Source organism: Stylophora pistillata, chromosome 2 (assembly GCF_964205215.1).
Source record: "Stylophora pistillata chromosome 2, jaStyPist1.2, whole genome shotgun sequence".
Lineage (NCBI taxonomy): Eukaryota > Metazoa > Cnidaria > Anthozoa > Scleractinia > Pocilloporidae > Stylophora > Stylophora pistillata.
The window spans coordinates 36,487,378-36,514,877 of NC_142520.1; the positions used below are offsets into that span (position 1 = coordinate 36,487,378).

At 39.4% G+C, this 27,500-nt stretch overlaps 1 protein-coding gene and 1 pseudogene across 2 annotated transcripts in view; one reads left to right on the top strand and one right to left on the bottom strand.

Moving 5' to 3' along the window:
• LOC111347530 (long-chain-fatty-acid--CoA ligase 6) overlaps window positions 1-20,098 on the bottom strand; it is a 69,602-nt gene extending 49,504 nt beyond the window's left edge. The window contains 7 exon segments of the mRNA XM_088749457.1: window positions 12,519-12,601; window positions 14,471-14,547; window positions 15,585-15,636; window positions 17,281-17,305; window positions 18,572-18,770; window positions 19,343-19,438; window positions 20,068-20,098. Coding sequence (XP_088605583.1) covers window positions 12,519-12,601; window positions 14,471-14,547; window positions 15,585-15,636; window positions 17,281-17,305; window positions 18,572-18,770; window positions 19,343-19,438; window positions 20,068-20,098 — 563 coding nt within the window.
• LOC111346078 (uncharacterized) lies at window positions 777-6,371 on the top strand (annotated as a pseudogene). Its single transcript, XR_015997358.1, has 2 exons — window positions 777-4,668; window positions 5,097-6,371. The product of XR_015997358.1 is annotated as an uncharacterized LOC111346078 (transcript).
• Window positions 20,099-27,500: the final 7,402 nt, after the last annotated feature.

The window sequence follows — 27,500 nt, forward strand, 5'->3', positions numbered from 1 at the left end:
TTAAGAAGTGAATTAATTGTGTATTTGAGTCATTAGATTCTCACTCGGCAATCTTATAAAACAGTATATTGATGGTTTTTATCCAATTTTATATTGTTTGTATTTCGATAGCTATTGTTTTTACTTAAGATTGTTACCGAGTTTAAATAATTAAAGATACTGCTAAGAGACAAATATCGCTAGAATGCATATTACAATAACTCAACCCTGGCTCAACGATAAATCGCCGAAGAGATATTTCACCGAAGCGATATGTCGTGATGATGTTCCATACGCTATATGATGCATACGTTGTAGCGATAGATCGCCGGAACAATATACCGTTGGAACGATTTATCGTCAGAACAAGTTATCGCCAAAACCTCCGATATCCCGTCGATTTATCGTTGTGAGGTGTCGATAAAATTAAACGGCGAACAAAGAAAAAAACGCGATATTCGACAATGATCGTTTGCATTACTTTTGCACAGTACTGTAAGTTTAATGCAAATATAACACGATTCGTAAATTAACCTCTTTTTTATTGGTAAAAGTCTCTTGATAGCTGTGTTCAAATCTGCTCCACGATTATCTGAATTCAACCCAGCTTATTGACTTGGGATTGCATTGAATAAAAGAGTGAAAAAGGAAGAAAACAACCACCTCACTAAAAAAGCTTAAGGACTCCAACATATGTCAGTTTTTATTTTTACAGTTTTTAAGTCTTCTTTTTTTTTTTATTCTTTTCCACGACAACAAACAGGAAAGAATCGTAATGAGTGACACATCAGAAATCCTAAAATCAGTCCACATAGGTTTAGCTGTCACCATATTTCTTCTCAACACTGATCGTGGCCCACAAGCGACCAAGCTATGCAATGAATGTGCGATTCTACTTCAAAACCTTGATTCTGGTATTCACCTTGATATCTCCGATGCACTATTCAATGCGTACTACGCCATCTCGGCTTGTATCAAATGTGCAGAAAGAAATGCTAAGAAACTTCTTTGCAAGTTCCACCTCGCTGGAAGACTAACCATACAACTGGGTGACAAATATAAAGCACAGAGACGGTTTGTAGAAGCAAAGAAACTCTTCAAAAGCGTACTCACCATCAGGCAAATGATATGCTGCAAGAGTACAGAACTAGTGGCTCACGATAGACTTGGACATGTATGTTTCAGCCTCAGGGAAATGCAGAAGGCAATAAAACATCACCAGAAAGCACTTGCCATCGCGATAGAAATTGGCGACAGACAAGAAGAAGGAACAATAAACGGGACCCTCGGGTTTGTGTTTTATTCCCTTTGCAAATATCAGAAGGCTAAAGAATATCAAGAGAAAGCACTTGCCATCGCGATAGAAATTGGCGACAGAAAAGAAGAAGGAAGAATAAACTCGGACCTCGGATCTGTGTTCTATTCTCTTGGCGAATATCAGAAGGCTAAAGAATATCAAGAGAAAGCACTTGCTATCGCGATAGAAGTTGGCGACAGACAACAAGAAGGAAGAATAAATGGGAACCATGGAACTGTGCTTTCTTCACTTGGCGAATATCAGAAGGCTAAAGAACATCTAGGGAAAGCACTTGCCATCGCGCTAGAAACTGGCGACAGACAAGAAGAAGGAGGAACGTACGGGAAACTCGGATCTTTGTCTGAATACCTTGGCGAATATCAGCAGGCTAAGGAATATCAAGAGAAAGCACTTGCCATCGCGATAGAAATTGGCGACAGAGAACGAGAAGGAAGAACATACGGGAGCCTCGGATCTGTGTATTATTCCCTTGGCGAATATCAGAAGGCTAAAGAATATCAAGGGAAAGCACTTGCCATCGCGATAGAAATTGGCGACAGAGAGCAAGAAGGAAGAACATACGAGAGCTTCGAAGCTGTGTTTCATTCCCTTGGCGAATATCAGAGAGCTAAAGAATATCAAGAGAAAGCACTTGCCTTCGCGATAGAAATTGGCGACAGACAACGAGAAGGAATAATGAACGAGAAACTCGGATCTTTGTTTAAATCTCTTGAAGAATATCAGAAGACTAAAAAATATTACGAGAAAGCACTTGCCATCGCGATAGAAGTTGGTGATAGACAAAAAGAAGGAAGAATGAACAGGAGGCTCGGAAATGTATTTTATTACCTTGGCGAATATAAGAAGTCTAAAGAATATGCCGAGAAAGCACTTGCCATCATGATAGAAATTGGCGACAAACATGAGGAAGGAGCAACATACGAGTGCCTAGGAGGTGTGTTTAATTCCCTTGGCAAAAATCAGAATGCTAAAGAATATTGCATGAAAGCACTTGCCATCGCGATAGAAATTGGCGACAGAAGAGGAGAAAGTGCAACATACGGGTGCCTTGGAACTGTGTTTCACTCCCTTGGCGAATGTCAGAGGGCTAAAGAATATCAAGAGAAAGCACTTGCCATTGCGATAGAGATTGGCGACAGACGAGGGGAAGGAACCAGATGCAACGACCTTGGAGCTGTGTTTTCTTCCCTTGGCGACAAGCAAAAGGCCAAAGAATACTACGAGAAATCACTTGCCATTGCTATAGAAATTGGCCACAGAAGAGGAGAAGGAAGAAGAAACGGGAACCTCGGAGCTGTGCTTTATTCCCTTAGCGAATATCAGAAGGCTAAAGAATATCAAGAGAAAGCACTTGCCATCGCGATAGAAACTGGCGACAAATATGGAGAAGTTACAAGATACGGGGACCTCGGAGCTGTATTTTCTTCCATTGGCGAATATCAGAAGGCTAAAGAATATATCGAGAAAGCACTTGCCATCGCGATAGAAATTGGTAGGAGAGAAACAGAATGTCACGAATACTATAAACTTGGATTTAATTATTTTAACCTTGGAAAAAATCTGCCAGCTAAAGAATATTTTGAAAAGGCAGTCGACGTCAGTAGAGCAATTGGTCACCGAAAGTCAGAAGCTTCTGCTCTTACCGGTTTAGCAAGTGTTTTTGCTTCTGTCAATGAAAATCTGAAAGCCAAAGAACATTGTGAGAAGGCGCTTACCATCAGCAGAGAATGTGAATATAGAGATCTCGAAGCAAAAATTTACATTACCCTTGGCGAAATATACCACTCGCTTCATGAATGTGGTAAGGCAGAAGATTGTTTGGAGAAAGCTTACTCTATAAGCAGTCAAACTGGAAACAAATTAAAAGAGTTTGAAAGCCTTCTCAATATTACACGGCTCAAGGTATCGCATTCACAGGTTGCGGAGGCAAAGGATTATCTCATTCAATGTATTGGAAAATACGAGCAAATCAGAACTTGCCTGGAAGGAAACAGTGAATTTAAAATTTCTTTGTTGGAGGAACACGGCACTTTTCCCTACAAGTTACTCAGTCGCTTGCTTTGCGATACTGAACAATTTCAAGATGCTCTCTACGTTGAGGAACTGGGACGAGCGAGAGTCCTCGCAGAATTAATTGCAGACAAGAACTCCGTGGAAAGCCACATCTCAGCTAATCCAAACACATGGTTCGGGATTGAAAACGTCGTGAAAAGAGAAACTAACTGTGTTTTTCTGTATATTTCGTACGAAGAGCGGCAAGTTCTTCTCTGGGTATTGAAAGCAAATGGAGACACTTTCTTTCGAAAATCAAACGAAGTAGAATTAAACACTCTTGATGCTGAACAAGTTTGCGATGTGGAAGGAATTTTTAAAAAGAGCGCGACTGGCTTTGGCGTTTTACCCACAGCCAACTGTCAAGATCGATCTTTAGATGACAACGTGACGACATCTCCTCATGGAAAGAGCCGAACAAGTTTACCAGTTGAACAAACCAAAGATACCGAAAGAATTCATCATTTGTGCTACGAATGGATCGTCGCACCTGTGGCACATTTACTTACAGAGCCTGAAATAATCATTGTCCCGGATCGTTTTTCGTACCGAGTCCCATTTGCTGCCTTGCGTGATAACCCTGCCGGAAAGTATTTGTCGGAGAGGTACAGACTACGCATTGTCCCTTCCCTGAGGACCCTCCAACACATTCAAGAATGTCCAGTGGACTATCACAGTCAAACTGATGCACTGATAGTGGGTGATCCCAAGGTTGGCGAAGTGTATTATAATGGGCGTCTCCTTGACGTTACACCATTGCTCTGTGCAAACAAGGAAGCAAGGATGGTTGGTGAACTGCTGGGCGTTGAGCCTTTGTTGGGAGGGCGCGCAACAAAGCAGGCGGTACTTCAAGCAATTTCCTCAGTGAGTCTGATACATCTTGCCGCACATGGAAATCCCGAAAGAGGAGAGATTGCCCTCTCCCCACAAAGTACTGCCAACAGTATTCCACAAGAGGAAGACTACCTCCTAACTATGTCCGACATCCAGGGAACTCAAGTGCGAGCTAAACTGGTTGTACTCAGCTGTTGTCACAGTGGGCGTGGATTGGTTAAAAAAGAAGGAGTTGTTGGAATTGCTCGAGCATTCTTAGCATCCGGTGCACGTTCAGTGTTGGTAGCATCGTGGGCTATAGAAGACAAAGCAACGGCAAACCTCATGAAGCATTTCTATGAACACCTTGTTCGGGGAGAAAGTGCCAGTGAATCTCTTCACCAGGCCATTCAATGGTTGAGAAGCAATGGCTTCCCCGAACCTTCCCAATGGGCTCCGTTCGTGCTGATGGGGGATAATGTGACATTTGATTTTATGAAAAAAGAGTAAGTCTGATTAAAAGGAGAAAGTTTCTAGAATAAACTGATTAGCACACTTAATGTTATCAGTTGATTACATTATACTCAGTTCTTGTTTGTTTGTTCGATTTTAACAAGTGTTCGGAGCCGGAAGATTTTGGAGAAACGCTTCCTAAACTGAATTTGCATTGATACGATGCTAGACGTTGTGACGATGAAAGTAATCTAAGAAACTTACGCCAAATCTAAAAAAGTTCAATTTATTGTGTAAAAAAATTAACAATAACAACAATTAAATGATTATTCCTTAGTCACTTTTGCATCAAGCAGAGTATGTGCGACAATAATTTGGAAAGTTTGAATAATAATAACCAATGATATTAAGAGGAAAGTAATCTGCTCCGTTTGCTTTCAAGTTGAAATAGTGACAAATGCACAATGTTTTTTTTTTCCAGGAAATAAGAACTCAAAGAGGATGACAAAAAGGCAAACAAAGGAAGAGAGTGACGACTGATCCTACAAAAAGATTCTTCATCCTCCTTATTGACTTTAAATGGACACCGGTATATTACTTTGCGTATACATGTTTAATTTTTCTTCTTTTTTTTTTAATCAAAGAAGTCGTTTTTGCATGTTTTTGAAAATACGTATGAATCGAAACCTAGCGACAATGAAACCTGCAATTCGGCCGTTAGATCTATTAAGTATATCAATAGGGAATTAAATTAAATTGAGATGGAAAAATTGAACGTAGTAAATTAGCTAAATGTCTTAAAATGTGAGAGTGTTGGCTAAATTTCGTCAACACTCCCAAGTTAATTCTTGATTCACACAACCATGATCTAGTTTTTAATTCTCCCGTAGCGTGCAAACGTGATCAAAGAGTAATAACTACTGTCCGCATGCGCAGGTAAAGGAGATGATAAAATAACAAACAAAGGCAAGAGGGAACAAAAAATACGCGAGATACTATCTAATAATCTAAAATTTAAACGGGGAAGGGAGTGCAATATACTAAAAAAATTAATAACAAACAGAGAAAGAAAGAGAAACGGAATTCAAATTATCGATGTAAAATTAGGAAAAGTCATTGCGCGACATAACAATTCAATAGTCAAACAGAAGAGCCAGTTCGCAGGATATAAATGTGACAATCAGCCAGAATTCAGAAAAAAAGACCAGGGGGATGGATTCCATGTTAAGAAACAAATAAACATTGGAAAAAAACAGCGGGGTAAATATTGACTTGGAGATCGAACAGAGAAGAGAAAAAGCATTGTGCAAGATTCAAACGCAAAATTCGATCAGAGAAGAGAATGTACCACACGCAAGATAAAAAACAAAATAAAGATACGGAAAAAAGACGATATCAATGCGCAATATGTCCGTAACAAACAAAAGTAAAGGGGGGAAACAGGGGAATCGTCCTATTGGAAAGAAAAGGAAAATCTATTGCGCAAAACACTAAAGTAAAAGTCAATCAGAAGAAGGGAAGAAAATAAATAACGAAAAATAAACTAAAGTAAGAAACTGTAAACATGAGCATGTTACACATGCGTGAGTTATGTTTTGGATGGTTGGGTTGAGATAAGACATTTTTAGTGACTAAGTTTTTCGATTTTGTAAAAGAAAAAGAGCATTAGCTTTTAAAGTTTCTAAAAAAATTTCGTTCGAGAGGGAGCAAAAATTACCCTTCTAATTTTTATATGTAATAAACTCAGACATAGGTATTTTGTGTTCTGATGTTACCGTTGTCTGAAAAATTTGATGTCACGTTAACTATAGCTTCCTTTGCAGCCCTCGTTTGGTCTCGTCACTCAACGCGCTCTCTCCCCCGTGGCGTGACGACACCATACAATGGCTACAATTGAGACTTTGCTGGCTCATAATGGGCTTCGGCGCAAGCGCTTTTCATAATTTTACCGCGGAAACCAAACCAAAATTCCGTGTTATTTCCGTGAGACCTTATCCAAATACGTTTGGCTGTCTACCTTTTTCGAATAGGAAAGGCACATTAAATGAGGAGAAAACAATCATATTTCAAAGGCTTTTACGTGGGCATTGCAACACGTGAGGGGTAAGGTGTAGTTGCTAATCTGGACTTTGCCTTTTGCATGTGGAAGACGACATTGAATACTGGTTGTTTACAAGGAAATCACACATAATGGGGTGAAGTCCAAGGTAGCTTTCAGGCGAACTTGATTGGTAGAAAACGGCGTCAAAGCACGTGAGAGTTGCGTGGAAAATTTACCAATCGTATCATTTGGTTTCATGTAAAATTATTTGTGGCGAAGGATTATACGTAAGATTTAGGCTGTTAACTGGAAAATGTCATTTTATTGGGGAAAGCCTAATCAATAGTGGAAAAATACCGAAAAATACCGTCTAAAAACACAAGATGTAACTCAACTTCAAAAAGTAAAGAAACGAAAATTAACAGGGCAGTCGACACAGAAAGTAATTTTAGCTTGCAAATCTTTTCGACCTTGGCTAATAAAGCAACCACAAGGCAAAAACAAGATTATTGATCAAACATGCTTTTCGCAAATGCTTTGCGCAAAATTTTTCCTGAGTCAGCAAAACTAGCCCTTACAAAACAAACGCTGAAGTGATAACTTCATGTTAGACCTTAAGTTAAGGAGCTTTTATAATCCCGACGTTATCGCGACGAGGCACTCACTAAGGACATTTTATATTTCAGCAATTCTTTTATCTCGTTTTAGTGTGGGGAAACGTCGGGATGATTTCATTGCCACACTTTGTCTCACCCTTATTCCATGGCATGATTGATATGAGAGACAATGCAATTTGGTTTCATCGACTGAGTCGATAATGTAAATTGGCCACACCCCACACCCCAAAGTCGATAATGTAAATTGGCCACCCCACACCCCAAAGTCGATAATGTAAATTGGCCACCCCACACCCCAAAGTCGATAATGTAAATTGGCCACCCCACACCCCAAATGGTTTAAAAGCTGACGTTTCGAGCGTTAGCCTCTCGTCAGAGCGAATGGAGGAATTGTGGGTTGTGTGTGTTTAAATGCATATGAGAAAGCTTTATAGGACGTTGTATATGAGAAGTTTATATAAGAGAAACAATGCTCTGACGTACTGATTAGTTCAAATCAGTCTTAATGCTCTGATTTGATTGATGCGCGATACATAACCCAAATATGCAGCAATCTGATAGGTGCGAGATACATACGCAAAACGGCGATCTAATTGTCGCGGCAATAAAGTACTCGATACGCTAACATAGAGTTATCATTCTTTTCGTTAATGAAAAAGGAAACTCAAAAAGACTCGTCATCCGTTATGTCCTCGCTTATGATTTGCAACTCCATCGTGACGTCGTCGTTTAGTTGTCGTTACCTCCTCGTTGCATTCAAGATAGACTTTGACACTGACTCTTCAAATGCACAAGTATCATCCAACTTAAAACTCATTTACTTCGCAAAAGGGGTGTTTAAAACATTCCTCTTGCTTTCCACCTATCTTTCAATTTTTTTACTTCTGCAAGGGGATACAGTAACTAAATAAGATGTCGTGCATGTCAATTTGCAAAACTCCAAAGGGGATCAAACCGAGACCAGAAATAATCACCTACCGGAAGCCATTCACCAATGTCACCGGTATGGAGCCAGCCATCTTCGTCAATAGTTTCAGCAGTTTTCTTGGGGTCGTGAAGGTAGCCTTTGAAGACGTTGGGGCCTTTAAGACAAATGTAGAAGAGTAAAATTAAATGATTGGATTGCAGTTTAGCCGGATTGAAACAAATGGATTTTGTTGCAACAAACTCTGTCTGTCTATCTTACCTCTACCTGACCATCTTTAGCGTAATATTCTTTCTCTTCCTCGTCGACAAGCTTAAGAAGGTCTTTTACTGAGAATGAATTCGTAGGAATATTTTACAGCACTACTCAAAATTGAATGCTTTAGGAACAAAGCAGGGATTAATGTTTTAAGTGGGAACTTATATTTTTATCAGTTAAAAAAATTGTTAGTGAGAGTGGAAAAAAAGGAAAAATGAAAGTATTGTCTATTTATGAAAATCTAAGCCGTTTCATTTTTAAAATTCGAGACAGAAATGTTTCTCTTGATCAAATTTAAGGCCAATCATATAAAAGGTTTCAAGCCATTATCTTTGCAACAGACCAGGGTATAAGTTGTTTGAGCTGAGACCGCTCGGTCGCTAACTTCTCCCGTAGCTTGACGCATTACGCTCATTCTGCGTTCTATGATTGGCAAAAAGAAAATCCGCATGGCCCTAATCAACGGTCAGCTTCAAAACTAAAGCCAATCCGATATCTTCACACGCGTCAGTTTTCCTGCACTTGCAATCTTTCTCTTTTTCTTTTTTTTAATTTTGTTGTTGTTGTCTTTTGTCTTCTGAGTCCCCATAAATCACAAGTTGTATGTAGCAATGTTTTCCTCGTTGTGATTAAATCGGTTTTGACTTTAAGACAGTTTAATCGAACCGGGATCTTGTGTATATTACCTGTACTTTACGCAGAACCAGATAATCCGATATCGTGTTTTTGCTGATGATTTGCCCTGAGGGAAAAGTGTCAAAAGCGGGTATTTATGTTTTTGTATTTACTCAATAATGAGGGAAGGTGCTGAGGATCTCATAACCGCGCCCTAAACAAGTCTTAATTTAACTGAACTTTTTATCTAAACGTTTTATTTTTGTGAAAAGTGTCAAGAGGGCCGAAAGCTAACGGTGGAAGGATATTTATTTACGTAAGTCGAACCTCTAACAGAGAGAACACTAAGGCCCACTAATTTTGTAAAACCGTAGTTAGGGTTAGACCCCGTTCAAGTAATTGGCCTTAAGAGTCACCTTGAGCTTTGCGAAATAGTGGAAGAAGTGACTAAAGAGACTTCTGTAGAAGAAAATGAGGAATTTTTCTCCTCAAAACAATTTCTTGTTAGTACCATGGATGATAGATTCATGAGACGTAGAGCAAATTGTTTCGCAGCTTTGAAGTTGGTATTCTGTTTCGGTTTTACTCACCTTTTTAAGGTCATTTTCCTTGAACCTAAACGCCATTTGAAAAATCCACTTCTTAGTTTACTCTTTGATACCTCAGACATGATCTGTGGATGAAGAGAAAAGCTGTTTGTGCCCTTATGACATTTACGAAGCAAATGACTGAGAACCAGTTTTGAAAGCATTTTGCTTTTTTATTTCCTTCACTCATAACTATTTAGGCAAAAAGTGGGGCCCAAAGAATGTCGAAATCTCTATATAAAGAATCAGATTCCGACAAAAAATAATTTGGTTGATCACTATCTCTACGTCGCGTAGAATCTCCGTTCACATCCGGGACCTCTACAGGCCTCCCTGGCGACTCAGCCAACTATAAAATCTACGCGACGCTTATGATTCAGAAAACTGATGATTCTAACCCCTCGAACAAAGACACCTTCGAAACAATTCAGACTCGAAAGTCTAAATGGACTCCCCCAGAGGGCCAGTTCGCATCATTGGAATTTTTTATCAAAAAATGCCGCCACGATATCAACAAACTTAATTTCAATCGTATTACCAAATTTTCTAATCTCTCTTCTGAGGAGTGATGGGTTCTAGAAAGCCTTAGAAAACGCAAAGACATAGTTATCAAAGCGGTCGATAAGGGCGGCTTAGTCGTTGTTTGGCGCACCGACCTCTACCAAAAGAAAGCTTTCCGGCAACTTTTTAACACATCTTTTTATCAAAAGGTCGACAAAGATCTCGCTGCCAGCAATCATAACACCGTCAAGAATACGATCAACAAACTCATAAATAAACAAGAATTGTCGGCCACACATCCTAACCACACCTAGAACTTCTTGTATTTACTTTTTACCTAAAATTCACAAACCTAACAACCCGGGTCGGCCCATTGTCTCGGCTTGCAGTTGCCCTACCAAACTTATGTCCAGCTACCTAGACAAAATTATGGCTCCCATCGTCAAAAATTTACCATCATATATTAAAGACAGCCAACAAGCTCTTCAAATTTTTCGCGACTTTAATTTTCTTAGCCAAAACAAACTTCTTTTCACCATGGATATTACGTCTCTTTACACTGTCATTCCTAATGGCGAAGGCCTTCTGGCCCTTAAACATGTTTTTGATCAACGTACTGTTAAGGAACCTAAATCTGAAACACTATTACGCTTAGCCGAACTAGTGCTCACACTCAACTGTTTTTCATTCGGGGACAACTTCCTCAAAAAAACCAATGGTGTAGCCATGGGCACCAAAATGGGACTTAGCTATGCCAATCTTTTTGTGGGTTTTTTCGAACACAATTTTTCAGCCAATACAACGGCTCCAAACCTGAACTCTACGGTAGCTACATCGACGACTGTATCAGCGCTACCTCCTCTACCAGAGAGGAGCTGACTCAATTCATAACCGTAGTCAATTCTTTTCCCCGGCTCTTAAATATACCTGGGAAATTTCTGACAATTCTTTATCCCTTTTAGAGATCAAAGTTTCAATTGAAGGAAACGGTTTATGCACTAGTGTGTATTACAAACCTACAGACTAGCATAATTATTTGTTCAATTCGTCTTCGCATCCATCCCACGTTAAGAATTCCATTCCTTTTTCTCAGTTTCTAAGACTTCGTCGTTTATATAGTGATGACTCTGATTTCCACCACAAATCAGAGTCAATGTGCCAGTTTTTCGATAAACGTGGTTACCCTGTTTCTGTCGTTCAAGCAGGTTACCACCGCGCCCAACTTATTGATCGACATTCAGCACTACAAACGTCACAAAAGGAAGATTCCGACCGCATTCCATTCACTCTCACGTTCCACCCTCACAACCACTCAGTTAAATCTATCATTCCTAAAAACTTTAAATTACTTCAAAACGATCCAGAGACAAGCACTATCTTTTCGCAGCCTCCGCTCATTTCATTCAAACGCGACAAAAACATAGGCAATTTTCTGGTCAGAAGTTCTTTTCAAACTAATGACCAACCAGGCACTTTTAAATGCGCTCGTGCACGATGCAAAACGTGTCCTTTCATTTACAACACTGATAAAATATCGGCACCCAAACGATCCATTAGGATCACCGATCACTTCACGTGCACCTCCGCCAATGTAATCTATTGCATAACTTGCACTTATTGCAAAAAGATATACATCGGCTAAACAGGCCGAAGACTAGGGCACCGATTCCGAGAACACCTTCGCGACGTTGAAAGGAATGACAAGGACACATCGAAACCAGTCGCTAGACATTTTAATTTACCTAATCATTCTAAGCAACATATGGCAATCTGCGGTCTTTCCTTACACTTAGGTAGCACGGAAAGCCGTAAAACTCTTGAACAAAAGCTCATCTTTCAAACCGGCAGTCTAAATCCCACAGGGATCAACGAACGCTTTTCATTCCACTAATTTATTCGTGTTTTTGTCGTTGCCATGTTCTCACCAATAACGTAGATCCATTTTCTGCCTTTAAAAGCACACACGACCCACAATTCCTCTATTTGCTCCGACGAAGGGCTAACGCTCGAAACGTCAGCTTTTGTAATCGTTACGGTGGCCAATTTACCATTTCAACTTTGTTGATATATCCAAATTATTTCGTTACCCCCACCGACGCAGCCCCAAACAGTTTCTTTAGAAACCATCAGTCTTTATGAGAGACTTAGAAGAACAACTATGCCTTAGGGCGAAGAAGATAGAAAAAACGGCTTGCAAATAACGAACTTGTAATAGAAGGCGAACTTCTTTAAGACAGAGTGTGAACTGTGTTGGTGTTCCTTCGGTACACTATCGTGTACTTATTAATAGTTATAATGCAAAATAAAAGCACACACACATAAAATAATGATGAAAGATCACAAAGCCCCTTTAACTTACTTCAGTTCTTTGCAGCCTTCAAACAACTGTTTGACGTCACCACTATAGTACCCAATCCTTCCTCCGATCACAAACAAGTTCAGCTGAGAACATTCATTTAAAATTATTCTGCAAAAGTGGGCGACATTTTTTGTTTTATCATTTGTAAGAGTACCGTCACATTAGGTGGTAGCTGACACCAATACTATATTTTCAACCTAATTTTGCAAGCAAAGGAAACAATTAAAGATAGTAATACGTATGATGCACGATCCTCGCAGTAGAGAGCGCTATTTATGCAATGGCGAAAATCAGGCCTGAAAAAAAATCAGGCCTGTACTCAGGCCTTAGTTCATGTAAAGAAAACGGCAACGGGAACAGACGACCTCCCGTACTGGATCTGGAAAGACTGTGCTGAGCTACTCACACCAATCGTCACTCACGTTTGGAATCTGTCGCTGTCTACTCATACATGGCCAGACTCCTGGAAAAGGGCAAATGTTAATCCTCTCCCCAAAGTGAACATGCCTATAGAGGACTCAGACTACCGTGGTATTAATGTTACTCCCGTTATTGCCCGGTTGTTCGAGAGGGTCGTGTATCGTACACAAGCACAGTCAGTCATTGAGAACAACCTGAGCCACAGCCAATTTGCATATAGACAGGCGGGTAGTTACGCAAATGCCTTGCTCGCTATCCAGCACCAGACATACAAGTATTTAGATAGCAGTGACTGTAGCGCAGTGCGAATTTTTACCATGGACTTCAGTAAGGCTTTAGATTTTGTGAACCATCCTATTTTGTCTGCCAAACTGAAACAGCTACCTCTAAATCCGTACATTATCAATTGGTATCATAGTTTCCTCGATGCAAGACAACAAGGTGTTGTTAGTTATAATTTTTTAGGACAGTGGAAATCTGTCAATAGAGGAACCACACAAGGTAATGTAAGCGGACCGTATCTTTTTAATATATTTTTGAACGATTTGGAGATTTTTTTTAATGGTTGCCCTGTGCTTTTTAAATATGCCGATGATTCCACTATTCTTTCGCCTATCACTAGGAATAGTGACCCGTCTGCCGACTTAGTAGGACAGCTCTTAACATGGTGTAAAGACAATAGAATGGTCTGCAACCCTAGCAAATGTAAAGAGCTGGTTGTTAGAAAGAAAAATCATAATGTACTCTACTCTCCAATTAATAATATTCCCCAATGTAATAGCTTCGGAAAATTTGATGAGTATGTAAGAACTAAGCTTGTCAAAGAAAACAAGTGTTTACACGTCCTACGAACATTGAGAAAGGAACATTACTCTCAGGCAGAGATTGATCATCTTTTAATAAGTTAATTAATGAGTTTCAAAACAATTAAGACAAGTTAGGACTTTTTATCGTCTTTTTTTTTTACGATTTTGTTTCTATAAAGCTGGTGATCAATTTTTCTAACCGTCGGGAGTTAAGGCCGGGAGACGGCGCCACCTCCTTTGGGAGGCCTAAGTAGAAAGAATTTCGAGAACAGGTTTGGGGCTAAATATGGTGGAACATCCATTATTACCCATCTGTAGCTTACAGTTCTTGTCGATGCTACGTCTTGGAAATTTCGAACTCGCGCTCGGTTGAAGAGACTCGGGGAGCCGATTGAGGTTTTGTGATCGAGCGAGTGAGCGAGCGAGGTTCGAAAATGTTTTCCTGACTGTAGCGATGGCGCTGAAGCTTAAGTTAAGAGTCTAAGATCGGTAACGAAAACTTCGGGCTAAAGAATACGCTGAAAAATTCGCGCGCTAACAAGCCGTAGCGTTTAAATAGTTCTAAAAGGCAGGCATGAAATGATAAGCTAACACAAAAATTCGCACGTGGAATCCTACACCTTGTTCCTAAGAAGTTTGTAATTGACTGTACAGAGACCATCATCGACGGTTAGTCAAGAGATTGTAATAGCTCCAAAACGGAGAGCTTGTATCGTGAATACATACCTGAAGCATCATCCAACGATATCCTGAGATGTCAGCGACAAGATTGGCATGTGTCAAGATGGCTCCTTTTGGTAGACCTATGCATAAAAACCATGAAGTAAGATTAGCATACAACGAAAAATTTGACAAATGTGACATCTTTTTGGCTTGTGACGTATCCAGCGCAGCAAAGCCGGTGACAACTGAAAGTAAATGCGCGTGGTCCTGCTAAATATTTTAAGGATAGTGCGAAAGTTAACAGGATAACATTTGATGTTCTCTTTGAAGTCTCCATTTTTCACGAGACAAAGTTAGGGAGGATGATCTCGCGAAACCAGAATTTATAGCCCCTCGCTCTCAGCACTCGGACACGCTGCTTTTGAAATACGACACAGTTTGACACCTCGGAAAATCAAGGTATGCACATCCCTATAATTGACCCGAAAACTGATATTTAACAAATCGACAGCGGTTTAGTGTGGTGCGTACGCTGATAGACAACGATGTTCGTCAGCACAGGGGTCAAAATGTGCGCCTTGTGATTCCATAAAATTTTGACTACTTTGAAGACGAATATCGTTTTCGATAAGAGTATGGATCACGCTAAACCACTGTCGATTTGTAACAGCGAAAATCATGGAGGACAATCATAATCGCAGCTTATTAAAACCCATTGGTCAATAAATCTTTCACTGAACATCCATTAATGTTCTTTACCACAACCATTATGTGACACGTCAGCTTTTGTAATCGTTACGGTGGCCAATTTACCATTTCAACTTTGTTGATATATCTAAATTATTTCGTTACCCCCACCGACGCAGCCCCAAACAGTTTCTTTAGAAAACTATCAGCCTTTATTCATTATGTGACACGTTGACGCAAGCAACGTTGTCTGTACCCTTATCGACAATATCAAATTGGCCGATCAGATTGTGACATGCGATTAAAATGAATGTCATCGAGGAGTTCAATATGGAAAGAGACTGTTCATCATTTACATAAAGGAAGATGAAAATAGGAGGGGGGGAAGGGAAAGGAATCATGAGGGTCAAAAGCATTTCATAACAGCTGCAGGGTGGGGTTCATTTTTCAGGGGGTGATAGGGGGTTTGTCATGACCCAATAAATCTTACCCGTTCTTCCACTCGTGTAACACACTGTTAAAACGTCTTCGGGCTTAGCAGGCTGAAGAAATGATGCAACAGTAGTCTTATTAGTTTGCAATGATTAGCAATATCGGCGAGACTTTTTGGAGTTGTGGAGGTTTAGTCGAGAGAGACTAAGCGCAAGAAGGCAGCATTTTAAGAAAATTGTTTTCGTACGCAAAATATCGATGGAACGATATATTCTCTTAAAAAAAAAGCTAAAACAAAACAAACAAAACAAAAAAAAAAAAAAAAAGCAAAAAACCTCCTAAATCTGATCTCTAATCAAGAACTAGGACAATATTCCTTTCACGCATAGAATATTTTTGTTGCATTAGTATAAACCTATTGGTCGTTCACAACTCAACTACAAGACCGGCTCATGTTTATATCTTTTTTCGTTTAGAAACACACTTGTTCAAACTGCTCACTCTACTTACTTTCTATCAGGGATTACAGCTTACAAATAAATTTTCTCCGATTCTCATTGGTTTAAATTGATCACGTGACGCGATAGTGCCCATCCATAGAGAGACACTATCAGCCAATCGTGCGCGTCCGCGGAAAATACCCGGATGGATAGTACTCATCCGTGAAAAATTTTTAATGGTTTGACGGCCGTGAAGTTAGGCAGATCGGAAAGACAGTGACTTTTCATTTCTGACAGGTATAATGTATTATGCACGGTTGCGAATTACAGTGGAACCCCGCTATAACGATATGCTACCTTTCTATATCAAGAAATGGTTGGATACTCTAGTCTTCTCGGATAGGGACGAACAAATGAAGGTCCCTTCTCCTGCAGGGTTAGGGGTAGGAGATGTTAATTTCCCACGCACGAGATTACTGTGTGATGGATATCCTCCCCTGGGGTGGTTACTGGGTGGGAATTGGTCCTGAAAAGCCCCAGGGGAGTGGTCAATCAACATAAGTATGTATGTATGTAAATGCCAGGGGAGCAGTGGAACTAGATCGTTGTATCGAGTTGTCCTTATATCGAGACGGGGTTCTGTCCCGTACATTTTATTGTAACTTTTGCTGGGACATTTGTACCGGGAATATCGTTATATCGAGGATCGTTGTATCGGGGTTCCACTGTATTGACATTTGTGACAGGCCGTACGCATGAAAAATATTTGATTCATCTGCATTTAGTGGTCATGGGTTTTGACTGTTTTTCAACGCGCGGAAGAAAATTTAGTGGTGAACAATAAAGGCAATAGAGTGTTTATTTATGTCTCGGAACTATCGGTCTGATAGTTTCCCCTTGCAAATTTGATCTTCTTAGAACTAGCATATTTGTTTTAAGAACATCAAATTTCCGCGGGCAACTATCAGCCGATAGTTCCTCGAAAGAAACACTCTATTGTTTAAATAGATAGCTTGTAGCGTAGCCAATCAGACTGTAGCATTTGTGATAGGACTTGAGTAGATTTATACAAATGGCTGATGGTATACGAGCCAGTAAGGAGCAAAAATGACAAGTTTCGATCACGAGAAACTGGACTTACGTCATAAGGACTGTTCGAGTGGGCAGAGTTTTCCCTAAAGTAGAGTGGGAGACGGTTTTCCGAACTATTTACTGTTATATTTGACATATCTTTGCAGGGTTAATTATTGAAATAAATCGGAGTTAATGTCTACTTAGGAATATATGATTAGCGAATCGTTTAATTCTAGTTACCCTTCTTTCTTGAAAGTTCGTTCATCTAATGTCCAGCAATAAGGAAACAAAAAAACTAAATCAGACAGAAACACTGGTACCTTCTGATTTCGTGGCCACAAAATGTAGAAATATAAAGGAGGTTACAGAAAGCAAGGAATAACGCTGAAGGAGTGATATTACCATTAGCAGCCTTTCCCTTCTCGGCCATGATGAGGTTATGTTTTGTATCATATCATTGTATCATAGGAAAGAGGAGGGGGGTCACTCTTTAGGACACGAATATCAGAATAAATATTCTCCTTGCCCTTCTCTATAACTTTTCTGTGGCCCTGATGAGGAGAATTTGTTTAAAAATCAAGAAGTTCCTCTCAAATTTGACTAAAGCTTCATTTATACAACATATAGTGCGATGACGTAACAAACTTTGCTTATTGTTTTGGTTAGAATTCTTTAAGACAATGAAGCTTTTGTTATCCGTCTTTTGGGATTTTTCTGTTCCGTGACGCGAACTTAGACTCGGGTTAACTTGGCTCTAGTTCGCAAATTTTCAATGATGACATTTTGGTTCCCCACGGGAGCCTACTAGGGAAAACACAGACAGATTAGCAGGGGGTGAGTTAGTAAATGTCGGTATCTCGACATGACGCGTCTGTCGGAAGGATGTTGATTTACATATTGATTCACGTAGGTTGATTCACAATACGAGGTTGATTCGAGTTGTAATCATGGCGTAAGCTTGTCGCATGCGATAGAGTCCTAACGTGTAATGCTCCACTTCAGTGATGAGCAGTGATGTAGCTTTGAAAGGTTTATAGAGAGTAATCCCGGATAGCATTAATTCTTCTAACTATTTGATTGCCAAAGAAAAGTCGCGGTCATTCTCACAATCAAACAGGCTCAAAACTAAAATCTACTATAAAATAAACAAAACTAATCTCGAGATCCTTCGGAACGGTTTTCAAAAACACGTTGCCACTGAAATGTATAACTGTATTGACGACTAACTGCGGACAAGATTATTAGACAAAGAGAGTCATCAGGTCGCATATACCTTATGCGACAACAACAAAAGTTGTTACAACATGAACACCTTTCGCGCAGTTTCTGGAATTAAAATCTTTCAACACACGCCTCAGGAAGTTTATTTGTTTTGATTTCGAGCGCTTGGTAGCTTCCGTAAAATATTTTCCTTTCTCCAGATCGGCTATTAGGGTAATTTCGGTTTTGGTTATTCGGCACTCAACCGTAAAGAGCTCTATTACAAAGAGGCGAGAGTGATATCCTCACCTGTTTCTCCGTTATACTCTACGGCTTAGGAGATATACAACCACTTACCTCTAGATCTGTAATGGAGACAGGTTCGAGACCCATGTCTTTTGCTTTTTGATCTTGTTCCTGATTGACAGAGGAGCCTATTTTTAGCAAAGTTTTCAGCTCCTTGCACAAGTGGGCCTTTCCGAGAAGCGAAGACACCTTGTCCTCGTTACAAACAACAGTACAAAAGTTGGCTGAAGAGTAAAATGAAAAAAAAACCAACTCAATGAATTATTAACAATGGGGCAAACAATGAGAAAATAATTTAACAGGTATGATTCACGATTTGTTTTTACTATCTATTAAATCATTTCTCCTAGAAAATGTCGCCACAGAACTTCTGCAAAGTAGGACTGATGAATGAATCAAAGATGACCTAATAAAGGCTGAGTTCTCTCCACACGATGCCCTGGGTGTGAAGATGCGCTAAAATCTACGTAGGTAAGGACAAAGTGTCCCCATGCAGTAGAAGCTGTTCCTGATTCCTATAATTAAAATAAAATGACTAGTAGTATCACTGATCTTCCCTGGGCGGGAGTCCAGTCCATCGCAAAGCAACACAAATAATTAATTTATCAGTGGATCAAATAATTCTGATGCCTCCATTTTCTTGATAGGCGTTGCATTAGTCTGGGAATGTTCATAGATTACGCTTCTTGGTGTAATTAGTTTCCCCCTCTTAACTACCTCCCTTGTTGCCAGCCGCGCCCTACATTAGAGTGGCTCAAAGATGAAGATTGTCTTGCACATGATATCAATTACTCACCATGGTTTATGATGTAGATACATTCTTCAGCACCGTGGGTATCATACACTGGCACGGAAATCACTGAGAACATCTGACAACCCAGATCAGTTAAAGCTCACTACAAGGAAAAAAGAAAGAAATGTATTAATCATCCCAAAGAAAGGGTTACATAACCCTTTCTTTGGGGTGTTACATGGTATGTTGTTACAATTGCTTCATTAGCGGTAGGCTACATATTCAAGCTGTTGTCATTTACTTTCATTCGACCGTCCTTACGCCCTCAAAATTAAATACCTAGTGACTAGGGGCTATCAGTTTCTCTTAGAAGTAGTTTTTGTATATACGAACATTGTTTAGACTGTCTTAGACTTTCCGAGTTTTCATTCTGTTGATGTACCATTCCTATCAATTTTGTTGATGAAGACATGATGAAGAAGGTCGCATACGACTCGTGTTGACACACCCCAATTGTGGTTAGTTATTAAATGATAAATGTTTTACATTCGTTTGAGCTGGGCAATGAATTAGATTATAAAATAATTAACACATGCAAACAATATATGTTATAACAGAACCCTGCGACAGTTAAGTATTCGTTCATTATCGATATCTGCGTTTCACAATCTAAAATCGAGTACAAAGTAAAAAGAAACACAATGACGCATACCGTATCGAAATTATTCATTTGAACAGAGCTGTACCTATGTTTGAATATCAGCATATGTTGCTTGCACGCATCCAACCTTTTTCTCTTTGATTATCAGCTCTTAACATCTCGTTAACCCCCTAATTTCCACAAGTGATCAACATGTAAATTCTCCAAGTAATATCCATAAATTATCCAGCAAACAGGTAACGAAATTACTCAAACTTATCTAGTAAAAGTTCTTACCTTGTTCTAACTCTTAATTCTCGAAGCTTCTTTAAAAGGAAAAGTATAGCAGCCAGAAGGGAGAATTAACAATCAGATCTTGGGATTAAGGGTCAAGATTTGATACATTACCAAACAAGCAAGTAATGTGTGAAAAATCCAACAATGAAAAAAAAAAAAGGCTAGGGTCCAACTTCCGTCGAAACATTTATGAAATAAAATATGTGTTAAAATAACCAAAATATTCGGATTAGATAAAAACTAATAAATTTCTTAAAACTCCAAACTGAGGGATAACTAATTGGCTTGAACGAAAAGTCAAGAAACAAAAAACAACTAACTCCGTAAAACAAACAACGAAAGATACGCGAGGAAAATGTCTACGTTAATTCTTAATGTCAAGTTTAGGATCGCTGGAGTAATTAGATACAGACTGAGCCTGCGGTGCAGGCGTCCTATTAGGGCGAGTTAACGGTAAGCTAGTCCCTTCAGTTATGCCAAGTAAGCGCACAGTTAACTTTGCGTTCGCCTAAATATTCTGTTGATGCAAAATATGTTTCTTTTCTTAGAATTATCACTTTCTCAGTTAACTGACAATAAATGAGCTGAGTTCTCACGTACCTTTCGTATAAATTCCAGCCATTTGCCACCAACACGGAAAACTTTCGCAAACTCGATCGATGTCAGTCGAAATGGTTAATTAACACGACAATAAAACGGCAAGGAATAAATTAGAATGCAAACGATTTGTGTTAAACAAAGATCTTGCCCTTATTGAAAAACAAAACTTTGTGTTTTCCATTGTGTGCGTTCAAGAAAGCATATAACTAGAGCAGACTCGGAAATGTCTCATTCTTCGGAGGTATTATTTAACCCCCTCCCGGTTAGCTCAATGGTAGAGCATTGGACTGATGTGCGGGAGGTCGAAGGTTCGAGCTCCGGCCGGACCAACAGTCAAGGTCTTAAAATAATTGAGGAGAATATGCTGCCTTTCTATAAAATTAAGAAATGGTTTAGATATTCTAGTCTTCTCGGATAGGGACGAATAAATGGAGGTCCCGTCTCCTGCAGGGTTAGGGGTAGGAGACGTTAATTTCCCACTCACGAGATTACTGTGTGATGGATGTTCTGCCGTGGGATGGGTGGGTTGTTGTCTTGCGTTTCATACATGAACCTCTGGCTCGGGCAATATGGGTAACCATGCACTACGTAAAGACATTAAACTTTAATTACTATTACTACTATTACTTACTATGAATCGCATCTGTTAATTCTGATATTAATTAACGAGAGTAACGTTCTTCAAACAACGGCAATGCAAACTAAACAATTTCTTTGTTATTCATTAATTGGAAAGTTGACACACTTAATTGATATAACTTTTCGTTGGCGTCGCTTTCAAGGCTTCTTTTTACATTATTTTAGGAAGCGAACATTCTTTATCGCTCGCGGAGTGGGTTAGCAGGGGGGGACCTGCAGGATTTGTTTCTGTCTTTGTTATATTTACCTGATTCCGCTGCTATAAGGCTTTGTGATATTCCATGATCCCCCTTTTATACTCTGTTTTTTGGCAACAACTGATTCCCTCTACGTTCCCCCCTGAAAACCGTGTGATCCCTGCTTCCCGCCAGGTGATAAATAATGAATGAGTTTACGACATTCGACTTCGCGCGTGAAATGGGTTAGCTAATAGCGGATGATCATACTCTAGCTTTATGTTTTTCCATATTACTATTAAAGACGGCGCAAGATTCAAAACTTGGTAGAAACTCTGTAGTTCTCTTGTAGCTTAACGGCAAAAGTCGTTCTGCGATGGTCCCTTGCCCGGCCTGCCCTTCCTAACTATTTTCTTGGGAGTTTTGTTCGTGAGAGTCATCGTTACTGGAACAATTTACAGATTTCCAATTTATTGTGCGCTGCGAAATTTGAAGTGGTTTCAATTTTCTGGGATCACCCGTGTTTTGAGCTTTCCTGAAGATTGACTGGTAATTAAGAACACAAATCTGATCGAAATTGACTCATTGAAATTTTACGCCTAAAAACCACTCAACCGTGCAAGGTCAAACTCTTTGTCCAAGTCCGTTGTCCCTACTTTTCGAGAGCATAACTGATGGAGCTCTTGCGACACATCAGCGACGTGCGACGCGCGACGGACATCGTCGAAAAGGAGGAACTGCTCGTTGTCTTTTTGACAGAAAAATTTTACTTTAATTTTTCGATCGGATATAAACGACTGATAGGATGAGAAACTTTTGTTGAAGAAGTCTATTTCATTACATTTCATTTCTCTTTTATTACACGTCCATTTTTGTAGACATATATGCACCAATGCTATGTAATCATCGTTTTATCAACAGTTACGAAAAAATTACTCAATGTATGCGGGATGAAACAAAATGAAGATGGCGTACAGTTCAATTCTATCTCATTGTCTCAGCGCATGCCAAATAATGTTCGTACCCTAAATCTCTTGTGGGCTTAAGATAGGTCCCTCAGCGCGACGGATTCCGCACAATTGAGACCACCTGAAGGTTTTTTCAAAACCTGCTTCCGTTGTAAACATGGCGTCCGTAGTTGAGTTGAGAAAGGTTCCTCGTCTACATGGATCGTAAAAATCGGCGTTAACTCGGTTGAGGGTTCAAGCAAAGAGCCTTTTCATAGCACAGCTCTCGAAAGAGAAAGCTAAGGATTTTTGACGCGTTAATCAGCCTTACTTGAACTCTAAAGAAATTTGGAGAAGTCAAGTTAGCGATGCTAGACTGCGCCAGCCTAACGGTCAGCAGAAACGAGCTAAATCAGGGCACGCGAAAATTGCGATAGCGAGGCAAAAAAAAAAGTCCTTTCATTCCGTTTCCCTGACAACCACAATCGCCGTTTGTCGTTCGTTCGCTCTGCCACTCGCCCCTCTGACTAAAGGCCTGGGAAGGCTACAGCCTGAGATGCTAGGATCGAGGGCGTGCATAAATTTTGAGCATTCACACAATCTTATCCAACCTCTCTCGTCGTCCTGTTGTACTGATTTGCGTCAAATAAATAGTTTTCTGTCACACTTTTCGTAATTTTGTAATAACAGACCATCGCACTATAATACATATAAAGCAAGCTGTTGCAATGTTTGATAAACTTAGTGAATTCCAGCCATGAATGCTTTCTGACAACATCACTCTTCCTGAAAATATATTTGTTTATGTTAGTTATCAGAAACTACTGATAAAAATACTATAAACCTACAGAAAGATTATGTAAAACTTTTTACGACAATTTGCAAGCTGGAAAGCCACGAAATTTTTTAAAACATGGAATTTTAACAGTTCCATTAACCGAGGGGTGATTAACATGTAACTTCTCCCTATAATATCCTCACACCATCCAGAAAACAGGTAATGAGAATACTCAAAGTTATAAGGTAGATGATTGTTACCTTGTTACCTCCAAGTTAGATCAAGGTAACTGTGCGCAAGAAAAAAAAAGCAGTAACTGCTTTTTTAAAAATTAAACAACTAGAAAAGAATGCAGAAACTATAGAAGGATTTTAAATTGCTCTATTTCGACATTGCTACGATAAATAGATGAATTTTGGATAACGGCAACTAGGGGATCTTAAAATAAAAAGAACGCTAAAATGAAGTTGTGAATCTAATCAGATATCTTGAGGGGAAATAAGATCAGTTAAACCTTTCTCTCCCAAGACCTCATCAGTAATTCTCTTTGCTATCTGCCATACAATTCTTACGATTTTAGTTCGGAGAATTTGGTTTTGGATCAACTAGCAATCCCCTTTGTAACATTTTTCTTCATTGTCATTACTTGTCTCCTTGATATTGTACTGATCATATGAGGAGAAGTTCTGTCTTGGTCACTCATGGGAGTTAAAGGCGTAAAAATCAACTCATTTTTATCTTGAAATCAAAGCAAGGCGAGATGATAAGAATGTATAAATGACTCAAATCTCCACTCATTGCGAAGGAAACATAAAGAGAGGGGTCAGTCGTCGCTAACAGAGTTTACAGTGGGGACTATTGAAAATTATTTGCAAATGAAGGGGAATTTTTAAGAATCTATAGAGCTTTAGGAAATGATCAAATGATTTTTCTGTTGCTTCACAACTAAAATCCTCCGTCCCCACCCCTCCCTTCCCCCTCGACGATTTGATAATGACCAGAACCTCATAATCTTGTGTCCTCTTTAATAGAGGGTCCACCTTGTCGTAACTCTGAAGTAGTTGTTGCTCTTTGCGCTTTGGATCTTGGGACTGAGTTGTCTTGGGCGGCATTTTATTCATTACAATTTATAAAACGTAATTAATATATGAAATAAAACAAAAAGAGAGAAAAATTGGAGCAATATAAAATGGCGCGACCGAAGCGAAATATCGCATGTTCAACAGAGTAGGCATGCGCAGTCAAGATTTCATGGGAATTCTGGTTCCCAGGCGGTCTAATCTTATTTTGCAATTTTTCTATCGTATACGAGTAGAGAGGCCTGAAAGATTTGTCGAGGATCGTTACAAAACAACACAAAATGGTGGGAACGTGTTTATTTTTCCTTCAAATCTCGTTGTTATTGATTAAATAGGAGTCATTTAACTGCTTGAAACTTTAATAAATACTACAGACTTTTCTTTTCTGAGAAGTATACATTGATTGTTTTCATTCCTACGAGTGCTAAAATAATTCAATATATAATCAATTGAGTCGAGTGGGATGTGAAAGAAAGAGACTGAAGAAAATATTTTCGCGGGCTACAAAAGTGGGAAAAATTTCGGTCTCACTACATACTATTTGGCAAAGTCTTAGTCCCTTGGGTAACCTTTTGTTTTCGCTATTGTACTGTCTACTTTAATCAAAGAACTGTGCGCAATAAGAAAAGAAGTATACGGATCTTGGCCAAAGCTGTAGGGAGAGCGTAATGCAGGGTGACATTCTTACTCAGTGATAGCGCAAATGGAAGGCGTAATGAGTGATCGGGAGCGACAAGAACGTGCGAGCGATACGACACAGGTGCACGAGCCTAATGGAGCTTTCTACTCCTGTGTCTGCTCGCATACACGCGTGTTAGTCGCGCGCGATTTTGCTGATCCTTGGAGGGGAAGGGAGGGGGGGCTCATATAATAGTTTGGCTGATATAAAAATTTAGTAAAGGAAGGGGGGTGTAACGTATTGTCTTCATTCACTACAAATAATGCGAAAGTGCTTGTAAAAGTTATGAATATTTTCTCCCCATTCTTTTCAGGTTTCACTATACAAATTACCTTTTTCAGCCCAGCATAATTTTTGAAAATTTCTACGTTCATTTACTTAGCGGATATGAAGTCCTTGTATCATTTATTTATCAGTTATTAATTAGGATCTGTCTCATTTCCTAGCTATTTCTTGTAGCTTTTAAGAAGCGAAGGGTTGGGGTAGCTCGTGATGGCTTTGTCATGCCTGTATCTGGGTTAGTTCCCAGCCTCCACCTCCTCGTAAAGCCGCTCGATTTTGTCTTTGAAAGTCTTGTGTATCTCTGAACGTTTGGCCTTGAAGGTGGGTGTAAGAAGTCCGTTTTCAATGCTAAACATCTCGGGATGAAGGTAGATTTTCCTGACCTTTGAAATAAAGGATATTACAGTAATATATTTTAGTTTTTAACACGTGAATTTTATAATTTTTCTTCCATGTTCTCAAAATATAAAGAATTTTATTTGGTACAACGAAGTTTGTTGGTAACCAGGGAGACTTAAGGGTCATTACCGCGTAAAGGGAAAGTTAAAGAAAAGTCATCCCAAGTTAAACTGTCTCATGTACAAAAGCACTTCAAAATGGACTCCTCTCATTTAAAATGGGCATTCCCCATATATATCAGACATCATTGTTTGTGACTAAATAACGACATGTTGTACCCCCCTAACCTGTTCCAATGATTTCAGATCTCCTTCTCTTCTCCTGGCCAAGATGTCTTCGAATATAACTTTATTGATAATCTGAAAAAGGAAAGTCAAAGTCATGTGCTCGGTTAAATACACTTGCACATGAAAAAAATGCTAGCTTTTAATGTTTTGATTATTATTGTACATTGAGGTGGTGGAGAAGGGGTAGGCCTTTATAGATTAAGCTAGCATAATTTTTGGCATAATTTCTGCCAAGTAGCAATGCTTGCATAATTCGCATATTTTGATAATTATCGGATCATTTTTCATGCTACAATTTGATTATTGTTCATCTCTACTCCCAAGCATTTGGTAACATTTAGGCCTAACGGAACAGGGTACGCATGTGAGTTAAGGAAAATTTCAGACATGCGCAGATGACGTCCCTTGTCCCTCTGGTAGTTTAATACTTAAACCGCGAAGACTGCAACGAGTTAAAGTGCCCCTGAGACGAAAATTGGCCATTTTATTTTGGCCTAAATTGTTTACACAATGTTGAATTGGGTAAAGTTAAGACCCCTTTTGCCATTAAAAACTCAAAACAAACCTTCGATGACCAATTTTTACCGCTTTAAAGTCGTCCAAAAATCGTCCGCCATTGCTGAAAACATGTTCCAGCCGAGCCCGCAAAACGTCATCATGACGTCAACGGCTCAACAAATTTATGCTTTGCTTTGTCACAGCTCTCTTTGTTCGCTGCACAGAGAATCACACATATTACTTTTTTGAGAACTGTTTCGTTGTCAGTCGGGAAATGTCGACTTTTTCAAACGATAAATTGTCCCAGAAATCATCTGAAGCTTCTGTGGATAGTTTTGCGCCGACGAACGATGAATTTTTGCCATGCGAATAAGGATAAACACAGAACGGCACGGACTCCCCATGTGGTTTTTGTGGTCGCATCGCTTTATCGCCATCGAACTGTATTTTTGCTTGTCGTAAGGGATTTTCCTTTTTTGTAAGAAATCATCGGGTGATTAGTAAAAATAGTTTTCGGCAATGGCTAATTGTGTATCTAAAGGTTGATATTGGGAGTTTGTGAAAGCCATTTCTAAGCCATCAATGTGTTTTCTCCGATGCATTTGGTCAATAATCGTTTTGCTATCGGTGCTTTGAGAGGTTTGAAGTGAACTCTGTTGTTGAGTTGCACTTTAGCCTCTTTTTTTTTTTCTGTCTTGTTCATGATGACTATTGTTGTCTTGTTTCGGTGAGGTTTAAAGCAGAGCTTGTTTCAACTCTTTTAGAGCCGTGACCTCATTGCGTTACAAAGTATTTTTTGGCTTAGATGCAGTCTGCAAGTAGCGTTATGACAATTTTCCAAGTTGCTTTGAAGGGCGATAGAAGACTGAAGCGGTTGCATTCAGTTTGATATGAAACAGAAGTGGTTCTTTGTTTTGTCC